Source organism: Apis mellifera, linkage group LG5 (assembly GCF_003254395.2).
Source record: "Apis mellifera strain DH4 linkage group LG5, Amel_HAv3.1, whole genome shotgun sequence".
Lineage (NCBI taxonomy): Eukaryota > Metazoa > Arthropoda > Insecta > Hymenoptera > Apidae > Apis > Apis mellifera.
The window spans coordinates 10,216,216-10,235,742 of NC_037642.1; the positions used below are offsets into that span (position 1 = coordinate 10,216,216).

Below are 19,527 nucleotides of genomic sequence, written 5' to 3' on the forward strand. Positions count from 1 at the left end.
TTTTTAAATGACAATATCGATATAATATAATTTTATTACGTTATTTTATTAAAGATATCGAAGCTTCTAAGCTTTGAAAAAAGATGTGAAAAAATTACGAAACATCTAATTTACAATATTACACTTTAAGAATCAAATTTTTATTTAGATTTTTAAATGACAACATCGATATAATATAATTTTGTTACGTTATTTTATTAAAGATACCGAAGCTTCTTTGAAAAAATTACGAAACATCTAATTTACAATATTACACTTTAAGAATCAAATTTTTATTTAGATTTTTAAATGACAACATCGATATAATTTTATTACGTTATTTTATTAAAGATACCAAAGCTTCTAAGCTTTGAAAAAAGATATGAAGAAATTACGAAACATTTAATTTACAATATTATATTTTAAAAATCAAATTTTTATTTAGATTTTTAAATGATAACATCGATATAATTTTATTAAAGATACCGAAGCTTCTTTGAAAAAATTACGAAACATTTAATTTACAATATTACACTTTAAGAATCAAATTTTTATTTAGATTTTTAAATGACAACATCGATATAATTTTATTACGTTATTTTATTAAAGATACTGAAACTTCTTTGAAAAAAGATATGAAGAAATTACGAAACATTTAATTTAATATATTATATGGTTGACTGAAACGTGAATTGGGAAATGGCATGGTCTCGCGTGGCGCGCGTTTTTCGCGAAGGATTCGCCATTTCCCACGTTCGTTTACCCGGCGGAAAATGAATCGATGGTGGAAACGTGGCTTCAAAGAGTGCCGCCTTCCACGGTTGCGCGCATGGTCAACAGCGGAACAATTTTAATTGAAAAGTCAAGAGATCAATGGACACCGCGTTTCCAGAGCTTGCGATCCTCTTCGACCTTTGGATTGACCAGCCTTTCCGTCTTCCACGTTACTCGAAAAATGTTACATTGTTTGTAATTAACGATGTGAAAAATGATACGGATATTATGTCATCTTTTTTTACGATTCCGTGATAAATTTGAACCGTGCAATAATACGATAAAAGACGGCTAAAAAAATTGTAAGAAAACTAGGAAAAGTGGACGAACGTTACGTCATAAATGTTTAAATTTTGTATCAATTTAGTTATATCATATATAACTATAATTTAGATAAATTTATTTAATTTTAATCGAATCGATTAAATTTATATTTTTTGCAATTTAAGTTTTAATCGTTATGGATCGATTATATTAATTTTGCGAGTATTTGGGTTAATTTTTATTTCATTAAATGATAACAGATTAAATTGTTTATTGATAAATTTGTTATTAATAGTTTCATTATTATTAGTTTTCATATCAACAAATTTACTGTTATTTTATTTATTTTATGAATTTGGTTTATTATTAATTTTTTATTTAGTTAAATGATAACAGATTAAATTGTTTATTGATAAATTTGTTATTAATAGTTTATTATTAGTTTTCATATCAACAAATTTACTGTTATTTTATTTATTTTATGAATTTGGTTTATTATTAATTTTTTATTTAGTCGTTAAATGATATAGAGAGAATTGGTTATCAGGATTTTATTTAATATTTTATACAATAATTTTTCCTTTATCAATATTATATATTATTCATTATATTTATTGAATTGATTAAATTTATACTAATAGAAATATTAAATTTAAATAATAAACAGAATGAGAATCAGATCAGGTTAGATTAGGAAGTAAGAAGGAAATTGTGAAAAAAAAGTCTGGAAAAATTTCCAATCGCAAATTCTAAAAGTTTATCTCCGCAATACCAATTCATAATCATAATTGTGATTGATTAAGATCGGTTCGACATGGATTCACGGAGCATCGACGTTTAATGAAGATTTAAGCGTCCCGGTACGTATATGCAACGTGCGGGGTTTTATTATTTATCGAGAAAAATTTCTCGGCTTGCGTAAGACGGCGATTGGAAGAGGGCGATCCACGAACCGTGCATAGAGGACAAGGAGAAGAAAACGTGTACGCAACACCCAAGCGCTAACAATTATTTTATTATTGGCCCAATTACGCCGTTATTGTTTTCACACACGCGCGACGTATCATTTAAAGCGGTTTGCGGCGGCTTCTGCAATCGTCAGGGTGATTCAACCGGCTGGATTTTTGCGTTCCTTTGTTCAGCAGCTCATTGTCGCGTTTCTCGCTACGTATCGGCGATAAAATATTTCTACATTTTCAGATGTAGATGCGTTTTCTGATTTTTCAATGTGAGGAAATTGGATGTTCCTTTTTTTTTTGGTTTAAGAGACAAATTGGAAGGTATATTTTAAATTTGAAATTTGGAATTTTTATATTGATGATTTCACATGGAGGGTGAATCTTCTTTTTCTTTTTTTGGAAAATTTGAGAGAAGTTGCAAAGTTTCTAAATTTCCAGATTTGTAAAATTTTCAAATTGATGATTTTATATATTCATGTGGAGGGTGAATGTTCTTTTTCTTTTTTGGAAAATTTGAGAGAGCTTTCAACGTTTCTAAATTTTCAAATTTGTAAAAAATTGATGATTTTATATATTTACGTGGAGGGTGAATCTTTTTTTTCTTTTTTGGAAAATTTAAGAAAGTTTTCTAAATTTTTAAATTCGTAGAATTTTCAAATTGATGATTTTATATATTCACGTGAATCTTCTTTTTCTTTTTTTGAAAAATTTGAGAGAAGTTTCAAAATTTTAAATTTTATATATTCACGTGAAGAGTGAATCTTCTTTTCCTTTTTTTGGAAAATTTGAAAGAGCTTTCTAAATTTTTAAATTTGTAGAATTTTCAAATTGGAGAATGAATGTTCTTTTTCTTTTTTTGGAAAATTTGAGAGAGCTTTCAAGGTTTCTAAATTTCCAAATTTGTAAAAAATTCAAATTGATGATTTTATATATTCACGTGGAGGATGAATCTTCTTTTTTTTTTTTTTGGAAAATTTGAGAGAGCTTTCAAGATTTATAAATTTCCAAATTCGAAAGTTATTCAAATTCCTATCGATGATTTTTGAAAAATTTCAAAATTTTTAAGTTTTCAAATTTAAAAGCTATTCCAACTTTCCAAATTTTCACTGAATCATTAATGAAAAATCATTAAATAAATCATTACTTAAATAACAAACTCGGAAATTTTCTTAAAAATTAACAATTTTATTTTCACACCAGGGAAAGCAAAATTCCAGAGAATTTCCAAAATCCAAAAATTGGAAACGAAATTTTAAAACGTTCCCCTCAACTCGAGTAAATCGACGTTTCCTTCAACCCCACCTCCCCGTTTCAATCTCTCCTTATCCGTAATCCGTATTACCTTATCCAGATATTCCAGCATTATACGTAAAGCAAACTTGGAAATTCTGACGGTGTAGCGGCTGTGTTCCGCCGTGCCTACGATATTGCTTCCATGTCCAAAAGCAATTTCGACCTTAGCCTTAGCTTCCTCCAGTTCCTTTCCCGTGTTGCGCGAAACAGAGCTTCAACAAGCTCTCATTTCCCTGAGTGATATTAAAAAAAAAAGAAATAACGCAACGAAATTTCCTCTTAATCAAATATTCCAACTATCTCTAACTATAATAAAACTCAAAAGCGTGAAAAGAAAAAGAAGAAAGAAGAAAGGAAAACTTTCTTTCGATAACTCGATATAGAAATTGAGCAACTTGAACTTGAGAGAGAGAAGAATTTATACTCGAAGGTTCATCTTGATGAGTGCATAGCGAAGGGAGGAGAAAGAGAAAAGATCCGCGACCCATTTTTTCCCCCGCTTTAAATATCCGGAACACGTGCACACGTTTACTGCCTGTTTCAATATTCATCTAACCTAAGACGTTCTACCTCGACCGATGTTTCTTTCACGTCTCTTCCCGAGGTGTTAATACATTCGTGGATACGTGTTCGAAGAATCCGGAAAATTCCATTCAGTTTCCTCTTCGAAAGGCAAAAATTTCGTTTGTTACAATAAATATCTATCTATAGTTGTATATAAATGCAATAATTCAAATTAGAGACGAATTGAAGAGGAGTTTCTCTGTCTGCCTTTCGTTACATTTGAAAACATCACGAAGCTCCAATTTGATTACTCGAATTGTGCCGGTATTTCTGATTCCGAAAGACTTAGTATTCCTCGCGTCATCGAAGAGAGTTGGGTTGAATTTGTACTCCCGTTTCTTTCTCTCGATATCTCGCTCCCAATCTATAAAAAGAAATGTTGTTTCACGATTTCTTTTTTTTTTCTTTTTCGAAGAAGATTTTTTTCGTTGAATTCGATACGCGATTTTTTTTCTAAATTTGTGTTCGCAATTTTATGTATATTTTGGTAGGTTGTGAATATGGGTAGGTGATGCAACATTTTCAGTCCAGTGGTATAAGTGGATCGGTCGAGCAACAGCCTCGGTTATTCGCGGTTATTCGATTGATTGTTTGCCTTGTAGGGAATAGGATGGAAATAGAAATAAAATGGAATAAAATTAAACGAAAGATATAGAACGAGTCGAAATTAGTCTATCGTCTCAGCTTCGTCTCGGATTCGATTGTCAACCCAGAGGATAACGCGATCGATGTATCGATATATCATCTTAAAGTTCGAAATGTAAACGAAATTTAATTGAAGAATTCAAATTAGTATATTGTCGATCGTATTTAAAAGGATCGATCGATTGTTATAAAATTAAAACGACAGTTGTCAACTTCGAGTATAATTCACAATCGATATATGCCATCTTAAAATTTTAAAAAAAATTTAATCGATTGAAGAATTTAAATTAGCACATCGTTGATCGTATTTAAAAGGATCGATCGATTGTTGTAAAAATTGATAAATTCATTGTCAACCCCTATGATAACACAGTCGATATGCCTTAAAGCAATCTTTGGTTCTACTGTAAACAAAGTTTAATCGACTAATTCAAATTAGCCTATCATCGATCGTATTTATAAGGAACGATCAATTGTTATAAAATTAAAATGATAATTCGTTATCAACCTCGAATATATATATTTGTATTGTAAAAGAAAAATTTAATCAATTGAACAATTCAAATTAGCATATCATCGATCGAATTTAAAAGAAACAATCAATTGTTATAAAATTAAAACGATAATTCGTTGTCAATCTCGATATATATATATATTTGTATTGTAAAAGAAAAATTTAATCAATCGACTAATTCAAATTAGCATATCATCGATCGAATTTAAAAAATCGATCAATTGTTATAAAATTAAAATGACAATTCGTTGTCAACCTCGATTATAATTCACAATCGACATATGCCATCTTAAAATTGTATTGTAAAAAAAATTTAATCGATCAAACAATTCAAATTAGTCTACCATCGATCGATATTTAAAAGGATCGATCAATTACTGTAAAAATTGATAAATTCATTAAATTCAATCCCAAAAATAACACAATCGATATATCTTAAAGCAATTTTACGTTCTACTATAAACAAAATTTAATCAATTGAACAAGAATTAACAAAATTAGCATATCGTATTTAAAAGGAACGAGTGAATTGATGTGCAAAATTGGCAGATTCATTATCAACTTCGAGAGTAACACAATCAATATGCCATCTTAAAATTCTACTATAAAAAGAAATTAAATCAATGGAAGAATTCAAATTAGCCTACCATCGATCAATATTTAAAAGAATCGATCAATTGCTGAAAATTGATAAATTCATTAAATTCAATCTCAAAAATAACACAATCGATATGCCTTAAAACAATCTTACGTTTTACTGTCCTAAACAAAATTTAATAATAAGAATTCAAATTAGCATATCCTATTTAAAAGGAACGAGTGAATTGGCGGATTCATTGTCAACTCCGAGAGTAACTCAATCTTAAAGTTCTACTGTAAAAACAAATTAAATCAATCGAAGAATTCAAATTAGCATATCGTATTTAAAAGAAACGAGTAAATTGCTGTGAAAATAGAGGATTCATTGTCGACTCCGAGAGCAACTCGATCTTAAAGTTCTACCGTAAAAAAGAAATGAGATCGATCGAAGAATTGAAATTAGCATATCGCGTTTAAAAGGAACGAATGAATTGGTTTAAAAACGGCGGATTCATTGTGAAGGGCGGGCGTAGTACAACCGCAGGTCGGGGCAGAGCTGCGATCGAACACCACCACTTAGCAATCCTACGTTCCATAGATGGAGATAGCGCACGCGGCGCAGTGTCACGTTCAGTGTCACTTTATCTTGGTCGAGGTGGAAACAATGTCTGGTCTGATTTCCGCGAGTCCCTTGCTCCGATGTCACGTTCCAGGGATTCGCTATCGCGAGCTTTAGACGATCGTCAACACCGATCAACTCTGGCGAGCCAGAGTAATTTCGTGGGTCAAAGGGACTCTATTCCATTCATCGCCATATATATATATATATCTCTTTCTTCTCACCAGAGTAGATTACTTTTCATCCTCGCTCTACGACACCAAGATCAAGCGTGATCCTTCCTTTTTTTTCGCGTACGATCGATGATCCTTTTGTCGTTACTTCTTTCTTCCTTTCTTTTATTTTCGCGGCAATATTCGAGGCGCGATATACCTTTCAACGCGAAGCCTCAAAATTTCGCCTCGCGGCGAAACGATTGTCTCCACGACGAGTGTCTCGAGTGAATCGATTCGATCCTTTCCCATTAATGTTATTACTTTTATCGATAATCTTCGTTTTGTATTGTATTTATCGGTTTCTAATATCGCGGATGGGGTTTCCTTCGACACAAAATTTATCCCGAAATTTTGCAATATCGATGAAAAATGTTATTTAAATTTTCGTATAACATTGATATGACTTTTTCACTCAAAATTAATTATTTTAATTATTTCTTGCTTATTATTCATCATATGATTAGATATTATTTCTTGGATTTAATCTTTCAATTTTCTTATTGTCCTCTTAATATTTTTTTTATAACAGGTTCTTTTTCAATATCGTTCTATCGATTATGAAATTACATTATTTTCATTTATTGTATAAAATTATCACAAATCCTTTTTCCATGATCCACTAAATTTTGATTAGATTGTTAAGAAATTGTCTTAAGATATATTTTATAAACCCTTTCCATCTTTGATGATAAATTTCTCTTTAAGGATGCTCGACTAGATGCTCGAGAAAATTGCGTCGAACTCGAACGAAATTAACGAAACGTTAACCGAAAGAAGGGTGTATAAAACGCTCGTCGAAGCGTGTAAAACGTTTTCGAGATAAATTTCCCCCGTGTTTCACCGAGTTCCAGTTATCGGGGAAACGTTAACCGATATCAAAAAATTGATAGCGACGAGCCCCTCGTTAAACGTCGAGAATTATACGAGCTCCCTCCCTCGTAAATCCTCGTGACGTGCGTCCCTTGCCCTCTAACACGCTTGAATAACGAGACTGTGCAACTCTTGTGCGCCATCTTGCGCCATGAAATTTTCCGCCTTATTCGTTCTATCTTCTTCTCTTCATCTTCTTTATTCCCTTTCTCTCTTTACATTGCATTGCATCGTTCATTAGTTAATTATCAGAATAAGAATGGAAGAAGTGGTCGAAGGGGAAGTGAAAATTTGTAGGTTATGAAGATTTAGAGATTATGGAATATTGAATATTACGTAATGTATTTTTGAGGAGGCTCTTCCAATGTGTCTTATGTCTCTTCTGAAATTCAGCAAGAAATATCACAGAAATATATGCCCACAATTGCATCGTTGATTGGTTAATTCAGAATAATTCATTGGTTAATATCAGAATAAGAATGGAAGAAGTGGTCGAAGGGGAAGTTTTGAAAATTTGTAGGTTATCAAGATTTAGAAGATTATGGAATGTTGAATGTTACGTAATGTATTTTTGAGGAGGCTCGTTCAAGATACACAACGTGTCTCATGTCTCTTCTGAAATTCAGCAAGAAATATCACAGAAACACGTGCATCATTCATTGGTTAATTATCAGAATAAGAATGGAAGAAGTAGTCGAAGGGGAAGTTTTGAAAATTTGTAGGTTATGAAGATTTAGAGATTATGGAATATTAAATTACGTAATATATTTTTTGAGGAGGCTCGTTCCAATTGTCTCTTTTGAAATTCAGCAAGAAATATCACAGAAACACGTGCCCACAATTGCATCGTTCATTGGTTAATTATCAGAATAAGATCGAATGGAAGAAGGGGAAGTTTTGAAAAATTGTAGGTTATCAAAATTTAGAGATTATCGAATATATTTTTGAGGAGGCTCTTCCAACGTGTCTTGTGTCTCCTCTGAAATTCAGCAAGAAATATCACAATTGCATCGTTCATTAGTTAATTATCAGAATAAGAATGGAAGAACTCGTCGAAGGAGGAAAATTTTGAAAATTTGTAGGTTATCAAGGTTTAGAAGATTGTGGAATGTTGAATGTTACGTAATGTATTTTTGAGGAGGCTCGTTCAAGATGCACAACGTGTCTCGTGTCTCCTCTGTCGGCGGGATTTCATCGACCAATCGGTGTTGGGGTGGAGCCTCGCCACGGCGTCAGCACCTCTTCTCTCGTCGTCGTCGTCGTCGTCGCGAAGGCCTTCCTCTGTTTCACCTACATTCACGCCTCTTGTCTCTACCCCCTTCTACCCGCTCTATATACACGCGCCAAGCTTTTCCAAGGCCCCTTCGTCGATCGAAAAATCATCGCAACGCCTAATTCTCTTCCTTCCGCTCCGATTAATCGAGCGATAATGTAATAATAATTGCGCTTCAATTTTTTTTTCTTCCCCCTGATTTCAGATCCGCCCCTGAACGGCACCCAACTGGAGCATCAACATCTCGTTCCTAAATCCACCAGCGAGTGTAAGTAGACCTTCTTTCTGTTTTCCTATTTTTATTTAATCGAATGATAATGATAAAATTTTAGGAAGCTTTTCCTCGTCAAAACGAAGTTTCGATTATTTATTACGATTATTATTTATTCAATCCAACGATTCTGTACATTTTATCACATCCTTAAAACGTGGATTGATATAAATATTTTTAAAAATTCTTTGAAACGGGAACCCAAACCCTTTCTCTGAAAAAGAATCAAATAAACGGGGCTTCCGTTTACTCGAAAAGATGTTGTCATTCCTCTACATCCTTGTCGTCCTATTTCCTCTCCCTCCAAACTTTCCCTCGAAACCGTCTAATATACGACGTCTGGCGTGCATGCGTGGGCGGAGGATTTCCACGCGACTTTTTTTTACGTACACAGGCCGTGGAGAAAGGCCTGCTTGGGAACTTTCTCGTTCCCCAACCTTTTTCTCTCGCGCCTTATTGTCGGGACGAGTTAAAAAGGAACTGCACGAAGAGCAACGAGACGAGCCGATCGATGAAAGAACAGAGGAATTCGTTATCGTGTCATCTACCCTCTTTCAGAAGGGGGGGCATCTCCTTTCATTCATTCCATATCCATTTCTCTTTGTGCAACGACGATCCATTCGAATCGAAAAACAATCTCCATTGATAAATTATTCCATTATATCGATATTATTGATTAATCTCTTTTTTTTTTAATACGTTACACGTTTCCTCAGCTTTTTTTTAAATCAGAATCCTCGAGGAAATAAAGTAAAATACTCATCTTTATTTATTCTCCAATATTCGATCTCTTCTTCGATTACTTCCAGACGAGAAGATCAAGGCTTTATCACGCCTGACTACTTTATTCATCGTGTCTTTCACCATCTTCAACGTCACCTTCGCGTTTGTATTGAAATTTTCTTTTTTTTTTTCCCCCCCAAAACGTTCTTCAAATCGAGTCGCGAAAAAGAGGCTCACTTATTTTACAGGGAAAAAGATGGAAAGGATTAAGAATAAGACGCATCCAACTTGTAGCCTCTGATTCGAATCGACGATAAATTTGCGGATTATATGGGGGCGGTGTTCGTCCAAGGGTTAGGAAATGTCCGTCTCCTCGACCCAGTTCATCCTCGTCGATTACACGCATCCGATATTCGCAATTGGGCTATGCCTAAATCGTGGATTTAGATACCGATAGGATCGAGAAAATCGAGAAAAAGGCCTTTTCTTTTTTTTGGTGTAATTAGTGGTGGTTTGGCGGAGTTAAAGATTTGATGATTCTCTACAAATTTTCGTATAATGATGAGTTAAAGATTCGAGGATTACGATTTCGTATTTATGAAATATTATTATTGGAATAAGGAATTTGTGCACTGTTTATTAAGAGTAGTTTTATGGAAGATAATATTTGAAATATTTTTCCGATAAATTTTATTTCTCGGCCTGTATATATCGTGGTTATATCGTGGCAGGAATTTTTGGTTATTTGGAGAATAATTATTGGATCGAGGATTTTTTTTTTTTTAATTAAAGTTTCGTTTTTACAATTTTTTTTCTCGCTGATAGAAAGGGAGGGGAAAGTAATTAACGATCGATTACAGAGTTCTAGTTGATGAAAAAGTAATTGTTTCAAATAGAAACAACGTAACAATAATTTTTTATTCAGAACTGTTTTGTTCCTTCCTCTCCTAAAAAACAATTATTATTTTTTATTTAAAATTTTATTCCATTACACGCGTAAAATAATATTTCATGCATCTTCAAATGATTTTAATCATTCCTGTTTGAATTGTTTATTTTTGAAATATTAACCGACTATTTTTCACTCAATTTAAGCCAAACTCGTGAATTTTGTTTCCCTGAAAGTTCCACTAAAGTTTCAAGTTTCGCGGTAAAGGCTAAAGAACACCATAAATATACATTTTCAGAATAATAACTTTGATAATCCTTCTAACAAACTTTCTATCAATTAATCCTCGAATATCTATCCACTAACAATCTCTTTCGAATCGATGATCAATTTAAATATATTTCTAAGGTAATTTGTCATGAAAACTAAACTTGTCATGAAAAACAAATTCGTCTAAACAGCAATCTACTCACGTATCGCATTATTCACAATTGCATTATTTCGTGTCGCTGGTAATCAATTTACCAGACGCGATATCGACGCTTTTGTTCCTCTTGTCAAATATATTATGTAGTGATGGGAATAAATAACTTTGTGGTGCTAAATGGGATAAAGTTTAAACCTGAATTTTAAATCTTTCAATTTTTCACGAAAATATATCGAAAGATTAATTAATACCCAGGATACCGATTTGAAACAAGTCGAAAAATTCGGATCCGTTCTTCTCTCTTTGACTTCGTGCAAGTTCGACAACACTCGGGTGCAATCGGATTATCATCTTAATAACTGGACTTAGCCTCTCGAGCCGATCGTATCCGATTTTTACCGAGTCGAGCCGAAGTCGAATTCCCTGATCAAACTTACGCGCAGTCTAAACCGAGAGAATCTTCTAATATTGAAACACACTTATATATCCTAAGAAATGTCAAAATGTTTATTTTTTAAACTTTTACGAGCAATCGAAATAAGTAAGAGATATCAAAATGCTTACAAATTTATATTTTTCAATCTTATCGAATCTCACGAAATAAATATTTCTCGTTGAAAACTTTGTCGCCCCTTTGTCGATTCATATTGAAAGTTAACTCGATCGCTAATCCTCGCGTTCCTATCGCCGTTGAACGCGTAATTATATAAATTACACGAATACTAATTCCCCCTCATTGGCGGGGGTAACGGCATTAAAATAGAAAGCCGGATGAATTATCGATTGGGGAGCAGCGTTGGGGATGTCGAGATTAGTTTCCGGATAACAGTGAAACACGGCTAATACGATAAAATCGTATCGTGGTATCGCGTACAGATTCGATAATTCCCTATAAATAATACGTTAATATCCTTTTAGCTTTTAATTATCGTCCTTTCGCTTGTCAAACGAATTCGCGATTAATCTCGCCCGGGGAGAAGGGAAGGGGTAATCTCTCTGGGAGAGGATTCTTCTTCTTCTTCTTCTTCGCTCCTTCGTGTTCCCCGTGGCTTAATTATCCGTTAATTAGATAAACGGTCGCGGTTTAGAAGGAAACCTTAATCCCCGTAATATTTCATAATCACGCGAGAGGACCGTTTTCTCTGAGATGGAGAATATCCTCGCGGATATTATAGCGGGGGGAAAAAATTTAAACCAGCTATTTTCGAAGTTTTTACCGAGTTAAACTCCATTTCTGATCTTGAATTTAAAAAAAGCTTGTCTCGGATAAGAAGTTTCTTCAATCCAACAGAATTTTCTCTCTGTTCGTTTATCACGCGGTGATTTAATCGCAGATGTATCCTTTTTCCAATTTTTTTCTTCTTTCGTGTGACGAAATCGTGCATATAAATTCGCACGAAACATGTATACTCACCGATCTCCACTTTTATCAGACATATTACTTTATTAGATATAATATATATTTTATATTATTTTATATTATATATTATATTATATCCAATTTATTAATCTAATTAATACTATAAAATTCAAAATTTTAGATAGACACTAAAATAAATTAATTAACAGTATTTATATAAAAATTATTAATTTATCGAGAATGAACCTGTTAGCTTTATTTAATTTATTATATAATATTTAGATCTCCAAAGAAGGGACTCGCAAAGAAGAAATAAAACTTTCTTTCTCCTTCTTTTTCCTCGCGGAAAAAAAATCTCATTTCATCCTTCATTTCTCTCTCTCTGTATATATAATCGTAAACTCATCGTAATAATTTATGTACGCATGTGTAATAGAATTTAAGTAATGCGGCGATCGTAAATCGCGGTCCGAAGGACGCCGATAAAAATAACACCGCGCGTTAAAGAATTGAAACGAAGTTCGATCGAGTCGAGGAGAGAAACGATTAATAAAGAAAAACCAGAAAATTCAAAAAATCATCGCGTACAATTAATTACGCGCATAAGTGCAATGCGCACTTTTGTTTTCGAAATTTGATTAGGTTAACTCGATAACCTGGTGGCTTATTTCGCGGTACGAAGCCATCGGCGCGGAAGCTCCAGAATTAAACGGGGGAGTCACGAATCTGCGGATATAAACGACTCGGTTTGAATGCGGAATGCATTCGGTGGAATCTTATCGATTACTTTGGTTTCGCTCGTCCATCGATCGAAAACACTTTCTGCAATCTGAATGATTTCTCTCTTTTTTTTCTTCTCCTCTCGTCAAGAGATTTTCAACAGTTTTCTTCTTCTTCTTCTTCTTCTTCTTATTTTTTTAAGAAGAGTTTCGCGCGAGCTTGGCTTTTCGATAAAAGCGACACGGAAATTTAATAATTGGACGAGATCGTATATGAATAATTGATGAGGACCTGGAAAAATGTCTGCTCGAATGAAGGACGCGTTCACCCGAGTTCACGTTCAACGGGAAGACAGTTTATTAATTGGATAAAGTTGAATAATGGACAATAAAGATTCTGGGAGGGAGGAGTTTGAAAGAATTTTTTTTTTTTCCTCTTCTTTCGTGTTGTGTGGATTCGATAATTGGAAGAAAATGGTCGAATAATGGAGATTCTGGAGAAAAAGAATTCGTTCATGTGTGTTCTCTGTTTTAAGAAAGGAAATTTGATAATAAAATTCAAAGTTACGTATCTTAAACTATTATTTATTAATTGAACAACTATAAATTTGCTGAATTAAGAAATAGATAATAAATTCGAAAAGAAAACGAATAAAATAATTTGAAAATTATCTCTTTCGTTTAAAACTATTCAAATATTTAAATATATTTGATTTCTCCTCTCCATCTTTAATCCCAACTAGCTTCTCATAATGGAGATTCTGAGGAAAAAAAATTCGTTCATGTGTTCTCTCTTTTAAAAAATTTGATAATAAAATTCAAAGTATATTGAAAAAAAAATGTTACGTATCTTAAACTATTATTTATTAATTGATCTGAGCTGAGAAATAGATAATAACAACTCGAAAAGAAAACAAATAAAATAATTTGAAAATTATCTCTTTCATTTAAAACTATTCAAATATTTAAATACATTCGTGTTATCTCCTCTCCATCTTTAATCCTAACTAGCTTCTCATAATGGAGATTCCGAAGAAAAAGAGTTTGTTTATGTGTGTTCTCTTTTTTAAGAAAGGAAATTTGCTAATAAAATTCAAAGATACGTATCTTAAACTATTATTTATTAATTGAACAACTATAAATTTATAACTACATTTGCTGAGCTAAGAAATAGATAATAACAACTCGAAAAGAAAACAAATAAAATAATTTGAAAATTACCTCTTTCGTTTAAAACTATTCAAATATTTAAATATATTATCTCCTCTCCATCTTTAATCCCAACTAGCTTCTCATAATGGAGATTCCGAAGAAAAAGAATTCGTTCATGTATGTTCTCTCTTTTAAGAAAAAAAATTTGATAATAAAATTCAAAGATACGTATCTTAAACTATTATTTATTAATTGAACAACTATAAATTTACTGAGATAAGAAATAGATAATAACTAAAACTCGAAAAGAAAACAAATAAAATAATTTGAAATAAATTATCTCTCTAAAACTATTCAAATATTTAAATATATTATCTCCTCTCCATCTTTAATTCCAACTAGCTTCCCAACCACGATTTCCACGATTCAATTCATCCCAAATTCCTTCGATCGTGCTCACACGTTTATTAGATGAGACAAATCCACTACTTTCTTCTTTCTTTCTCTCTCTCTCTTTCTCGATTCGATCGATATTTGGCGAGGAAAGGGAGAAGGATCGAATCGAGATTTCACACGTGCGCGATTCAATGGCGCGAAAGATCGGTAAATCAAGCGGTGTCGACTTATCGATTCGACGGAGAGTGTCAAGGCCGGTTTCGAGAATCATTTAGCTTTATGCAGATGCGTGGGCGTGTACGTGTCAAGCGTGTAATCGGCCAGATAGATACCGAGGCGCGTCGATACGAAAAAAAAAAAAAAGAAAAAATCGTAAAGCAATAAGAATTAAAAGAATTAAGTAAAATGAAAAAGTGAGTCTTATTAATTTATGTGTTAAGTGAGTCTTATTTTAGAGGCGTAGGTGGTGAATAAGATCAATTAAGAAGCTTAGTGAAAGGGCGGCTCGAGGGTCGGTTGCAGAAGAATTGGCAAATATTTGAAACTCTTGGTTGTTTTTTTCGGCGATGAAGATCCGAATAATCGCTCGATAATCCGTCTAACGCGTTTGCCTCCAATTATCCCGATTATTAGCGGATTAAAAGATTGAAATTGTACTTTTTCTTCATCGATACGTGTTTTTGAAGAATTTTGAAGAATAGGTGACGTAAGACACGTAGATTTCTGTTCGTAGATGTTCTTCTATCCATCACTTGATGTAATTCTTTTTTTTTTTTTATTTATCTAGTGATAAAACGTGGAGATAGAGATCCCTAGGTGTACGATTGCTCTCGTAAAGACTTTTTGATTTATTAGCGACGAGTTTTGGAAATAAATTATTCGGGAGAAAACGAGTCGTTCTTTTCTTCTTCTTTTTTTTTCGTACAATTGATAATATATTTTTGATGCATGTTCAAAAATTGTTCCACGCTTCATCCAATATTTTTGAAAAGAATTTCTCTTTTTAATCATTGATATCTTAAGATGAGATTAAACGTGTTCGAAAGGAAAAGAAAAGGAAGGATCGTTGTTGTTTGAAAAGAAAAAAAAAAAAAAAAAGAAGGAGAGAAATCGATCCAATCGATGCAATCCAATATTCCGCGAAATACCTTGGAAATATCTCGAAGAAAACTCGATATGGATCGTATCGGGCTGCGATAAATTAGAATCTGACGCGTCCCCAGCATTTTTCTTCCCGATAATACACTGTGAAACAGAATCCCTCTCTGTAACATTGCATACGTACTCTATACTACGTTCAATTTATATTGTTCTACCTCACGATTGAATACGAGAATATCTCATCCCCTCATTATTTCGCTGGAAACTGGAGAAAGAAGAGAGAAGAACAAAGGATATTCTCTACTATATATTCTTTATTTCCTTTATTTACGAATTTTTTTACCATCTCTGGAAAATTCTTCTATTTGTCGAAAGAATCTTTCTGAAAGATTTTAGTTATTATTTTCCCTCGATATTTTTTTCCTTTTTTTTTCTCCAATTTTTTTCAATGTTTTTATCCCAAGAATGCTACATCTTGAAAACTCTCTTATTTATCGAAAGATTTATCTCTTTAGAAAATTTTAGTTATTATTTTCTCTCGATTTTTTTTTTTTTATTTCACTTTTCTCCAATTTTTTTATCTCAAGAATGATACCATCTCGAAAACTCTCCTATTTATTTCCTATATTTAACTTTTCTATTTTTCTTTTTATCGTAAGAATGCTACCATCTCGAAAACTCTCCTATTTATTGAAAGAATCTCTCTCAATCTTTCCCTCGATCTTTTTTTCCTTTTTTTTTTACTTTTTTCCAATTTTTTTATTCCAAGAATGCTACCATTGAAAAGTCTCCTATTTATCGAAAGAATCTCTCTAGAAAATTCTAGTTATTATTTATTTCTAGTTATTATTTTCCCTCGATCTTTCCCCCCCTTTTTTTTCACTTTTCTCCCAAAAAAGAATCTTTTTCGAATCCCAAGAATTTTCAAAGCATGTTCAAAAATTGTTCCACGCTTCATCCAAAATTTTTAAAAAATTTCTCCATTCCTGGATATCATTTCCCCTTCTCCCCTTCTCTTTTCTTCTTTCTCCTCAATTTTTCATCCCCGAGATTTAGGATACTTTAGAGATATCAGGAATAGTTTGTCGAGGAGCGGGATTGTTCGGAAAGGGGTGAAATTTGAGAAAATTTCGTGGATCCGAAGGAAAGGGTAACTCGAATAAACGAGACGGCGTGGTGAATTCACGAACCCGTTTATATCTTCCGACTTTTGCATTTTTTCTTCCGTGAAATTGGAAAAGTTGGCGTCGAGAGCAGCGGACCGCGAGTTAAGTAACTCTGAACGCTGGATTTAACGAAGGAACGCATCTTTATTCCATCCTCCCTCCGAAAAACAGATCTCCCTTCGTTTACCCTCTCGGTTCTAATTTTAATTAATAAACCGGTCGTTAAGGGAGGGGAAAATCGACGAGGCGAAAAAATATTTATCAGGGGAGTGAATATGAGAGTAACGGAGGGGGATGAAAAATGGAGAGAGGGGAAGAAGGAAGGTGAAATTTTTATCAGGTAATCATCATCGTACAGAAACGTAAAACGGTTTTTTTTTCATTCTAAATGGTAATGGCACATGGAGGAGCAAAGTGCCGGTCAAATAATTAATCGAAGCATTAAAGATTTAACGACGTCCTTAAAACTGGATTAGAAGCGTGATATAAATTTCACGATCCCTTCATCAAGAATATAATTGGGAAATCTCTACCTACGAAAACAAATTTCCATTTCAATTTTTCTCACGGATAATCGTGTTATTTTAAATGGCATCTTACGTGCTCGTCTCTCTATGTATAATCTTAATATCAAACTGAATATACGGAATCAACTTTCTTTTTCACATAATTTTTTCTATAAAAAGAAGAAGGAACTAATTTTATCGACTCGATGAATGACAGATAAAAATAAAAAAATTCGTCGTTTAAATATCGAGCCATTTTATCAAGTAGGAAAAAAAAAGATTTAATATAATAATCCAAATATAAGAAAATTTGAAATTTCTTCAATTCCTTACGCGGACAAGGATTCTATAATTGAATTTTCTACAAGAAGAAGAAGAAGAAACTAATTTTATTAACTCGATGGATAATAAATAAAGATATAAAAATAGAAAAATTCGTCGTTTAAATATCGAGCCATCTCAGGCAGGAAGAAAAAAAAGAATTTAATATCCAAATATAAGAAAATTTGAAATCTCTTCAATTCCTTGCACAAGGATTCGATAATTGAATTTTCTACAAGAAGAAGAAGAAGGAACTAATTTTATCAACTCGATGAATGACAGATAAAAATAGAAAAATTCGTCGTTTAAATATCGAGTCATTTTCTTAGGCAGGAAAAAAAAAAAGATTTAATATAATAATTCAAATATAAGAAAATTTGAAAACTCTTCAATTCCTCGCACAAGGATTCTATAATTGAATTTTCTACAAGAAGAAGAAGAAGGAACTAATTTTATTAATTCAATGGATAATAAAAATAGATATAAAAATAGAAAAATTCGTTTGAATATCGAGCTTTCTCAGGCAGAAAAAAAAAAAGATTTAATATAATAATCCAAATATAAGAAAATTTGAAATCTCTTCAATTCCTCGCACAAGGATTCGATAATTGAATTTTGGCAAGTTTCTCGTCCCCTCTCTCCCTTCCTCCTTCCCTTTTCCATGTAATTTGCCCGATAATCGGCGCGCGTTGCGTTATCGAGTTTCCATCAAGGGGGCAAACCGCGAAGGAAGAGGGGGATGGGATTAAACTCGTTAATAGCCGGTTAATAGAGACATGGCAGGTTCGGTATCTGGTCGAGATATTCGCGTCAAGACGCCAAGACACGGCCTTGAACCGAGCTTTTCTACCTTCACCCTCGATGCGCCCTCCCCCCTCCTCCTCCTCCTCCTCCCAATAACTTTATTTATAAACCACGATCCCGAGGCCTCGAGGCTCCATCCACTTCGTCAATCTCTTACCCGGCCGCGAAACTGGAAGGTCAATTTCGATCCAATTCTACCGATTCTTTCTTCCTCGAATTGTAACATTCGATTTGCATCTTCTTCTCCGAAATTTTTTCCCCAAAGGAGGGGAATTCGGTATCAAGTATGGACTGGAAAAAGTTTGGAAGAAGAATTTTGATTATTTAAAATTATTTAATACAAGGATATATTTATAATTTCGATATTTATAAATTGATATTTTAAAACAAGGGAAACGAGGGATCGTAGAAAGAATGAAATCGTTCAAAGAAATTGGAAATTAACTCGTCGAAAAGCAAATTTCCAATTTGAATTTATTCGGTCTTAAGTATGGACTGGAAAAGGTTTGGAAGAAGAATTTTGATTATTCTCGATATTTTAAAACAAGGGGAATTTACACGATCTGAATTTATTCGGTCTCAAGTATGAATTGGAAAAAGTTTGGAAGAAGAATTTTGGTTATTCTCGATATTTTAAAACAAGAAATCGAGGGATCGTAGAGAGTTGGTCGAAAAAGAATGAAATCGTTCAAAAAAATTGGAAATTAACTGGTCGAAAAGCAAATTTCCAACCTTTACACGATCTGAATTTATTTGATCTCAAATATGGACTGGAAAAAGTTTGGAAGAAAAATTTTGATTATTCTCCCAATATTTTATAATTCGCGATATTTTAAAATAAGGGGATCGTAGAAAAAGAATGAAATCGTTTAAAAAAATTGGAAATTAACTCGTTGATAAGCAAATTTCCAATTTGAATTTTCTCAGTCTCAAGTATGGACTGGAAAAGATTTGGAAGAAGAATTTTGATTATTCTCGATATTTTAAAACAAGAGATCGTAGAGAGTTGGTCGAAAAAGAATGAAATCATTCAAAAAAAAATTGGAAATTAACCCATCGAAAAACAAATTTCCAATTTCTGAATTCACGCACACAGATACCGAACCTTCAATTTCCAAGCAATTCCAATTTCGATTTTCTCGTT

The 19,527-nt window shown here is 32.9% G+C and overlaps 1 protein-coding gene across 4 annotated transcripts in view; it reads left to right on the forward strand.

Moving 5' to 3' along the window:
* Window positions 1–19,527, forward strand: part of LOC411113 (solute carrier family 12 member 4) — a 139,877-nt gene that overhangs the window by 11,876 nt on the left and 108,474 nt on the right. For 3 of the 4 annotated variants that reach the window (XM_006567782.3, XM_394587.7, XM_006567783.3), the window contains exon 2: window positions 8,754–8,816. The exons of the other annotated variant lie outside the window; for it this stretch is intronic. In XM_006567782.3, the coding sequence (XP_006567845.1) occupies window positions 8,754–8,816 (63 nt within the window). The remainder of the gene's footprint in view (window positions 1–8,753; window positions 8,817–19,527) is intronic. 4 annotated transcript variants of the gene reach the window in all.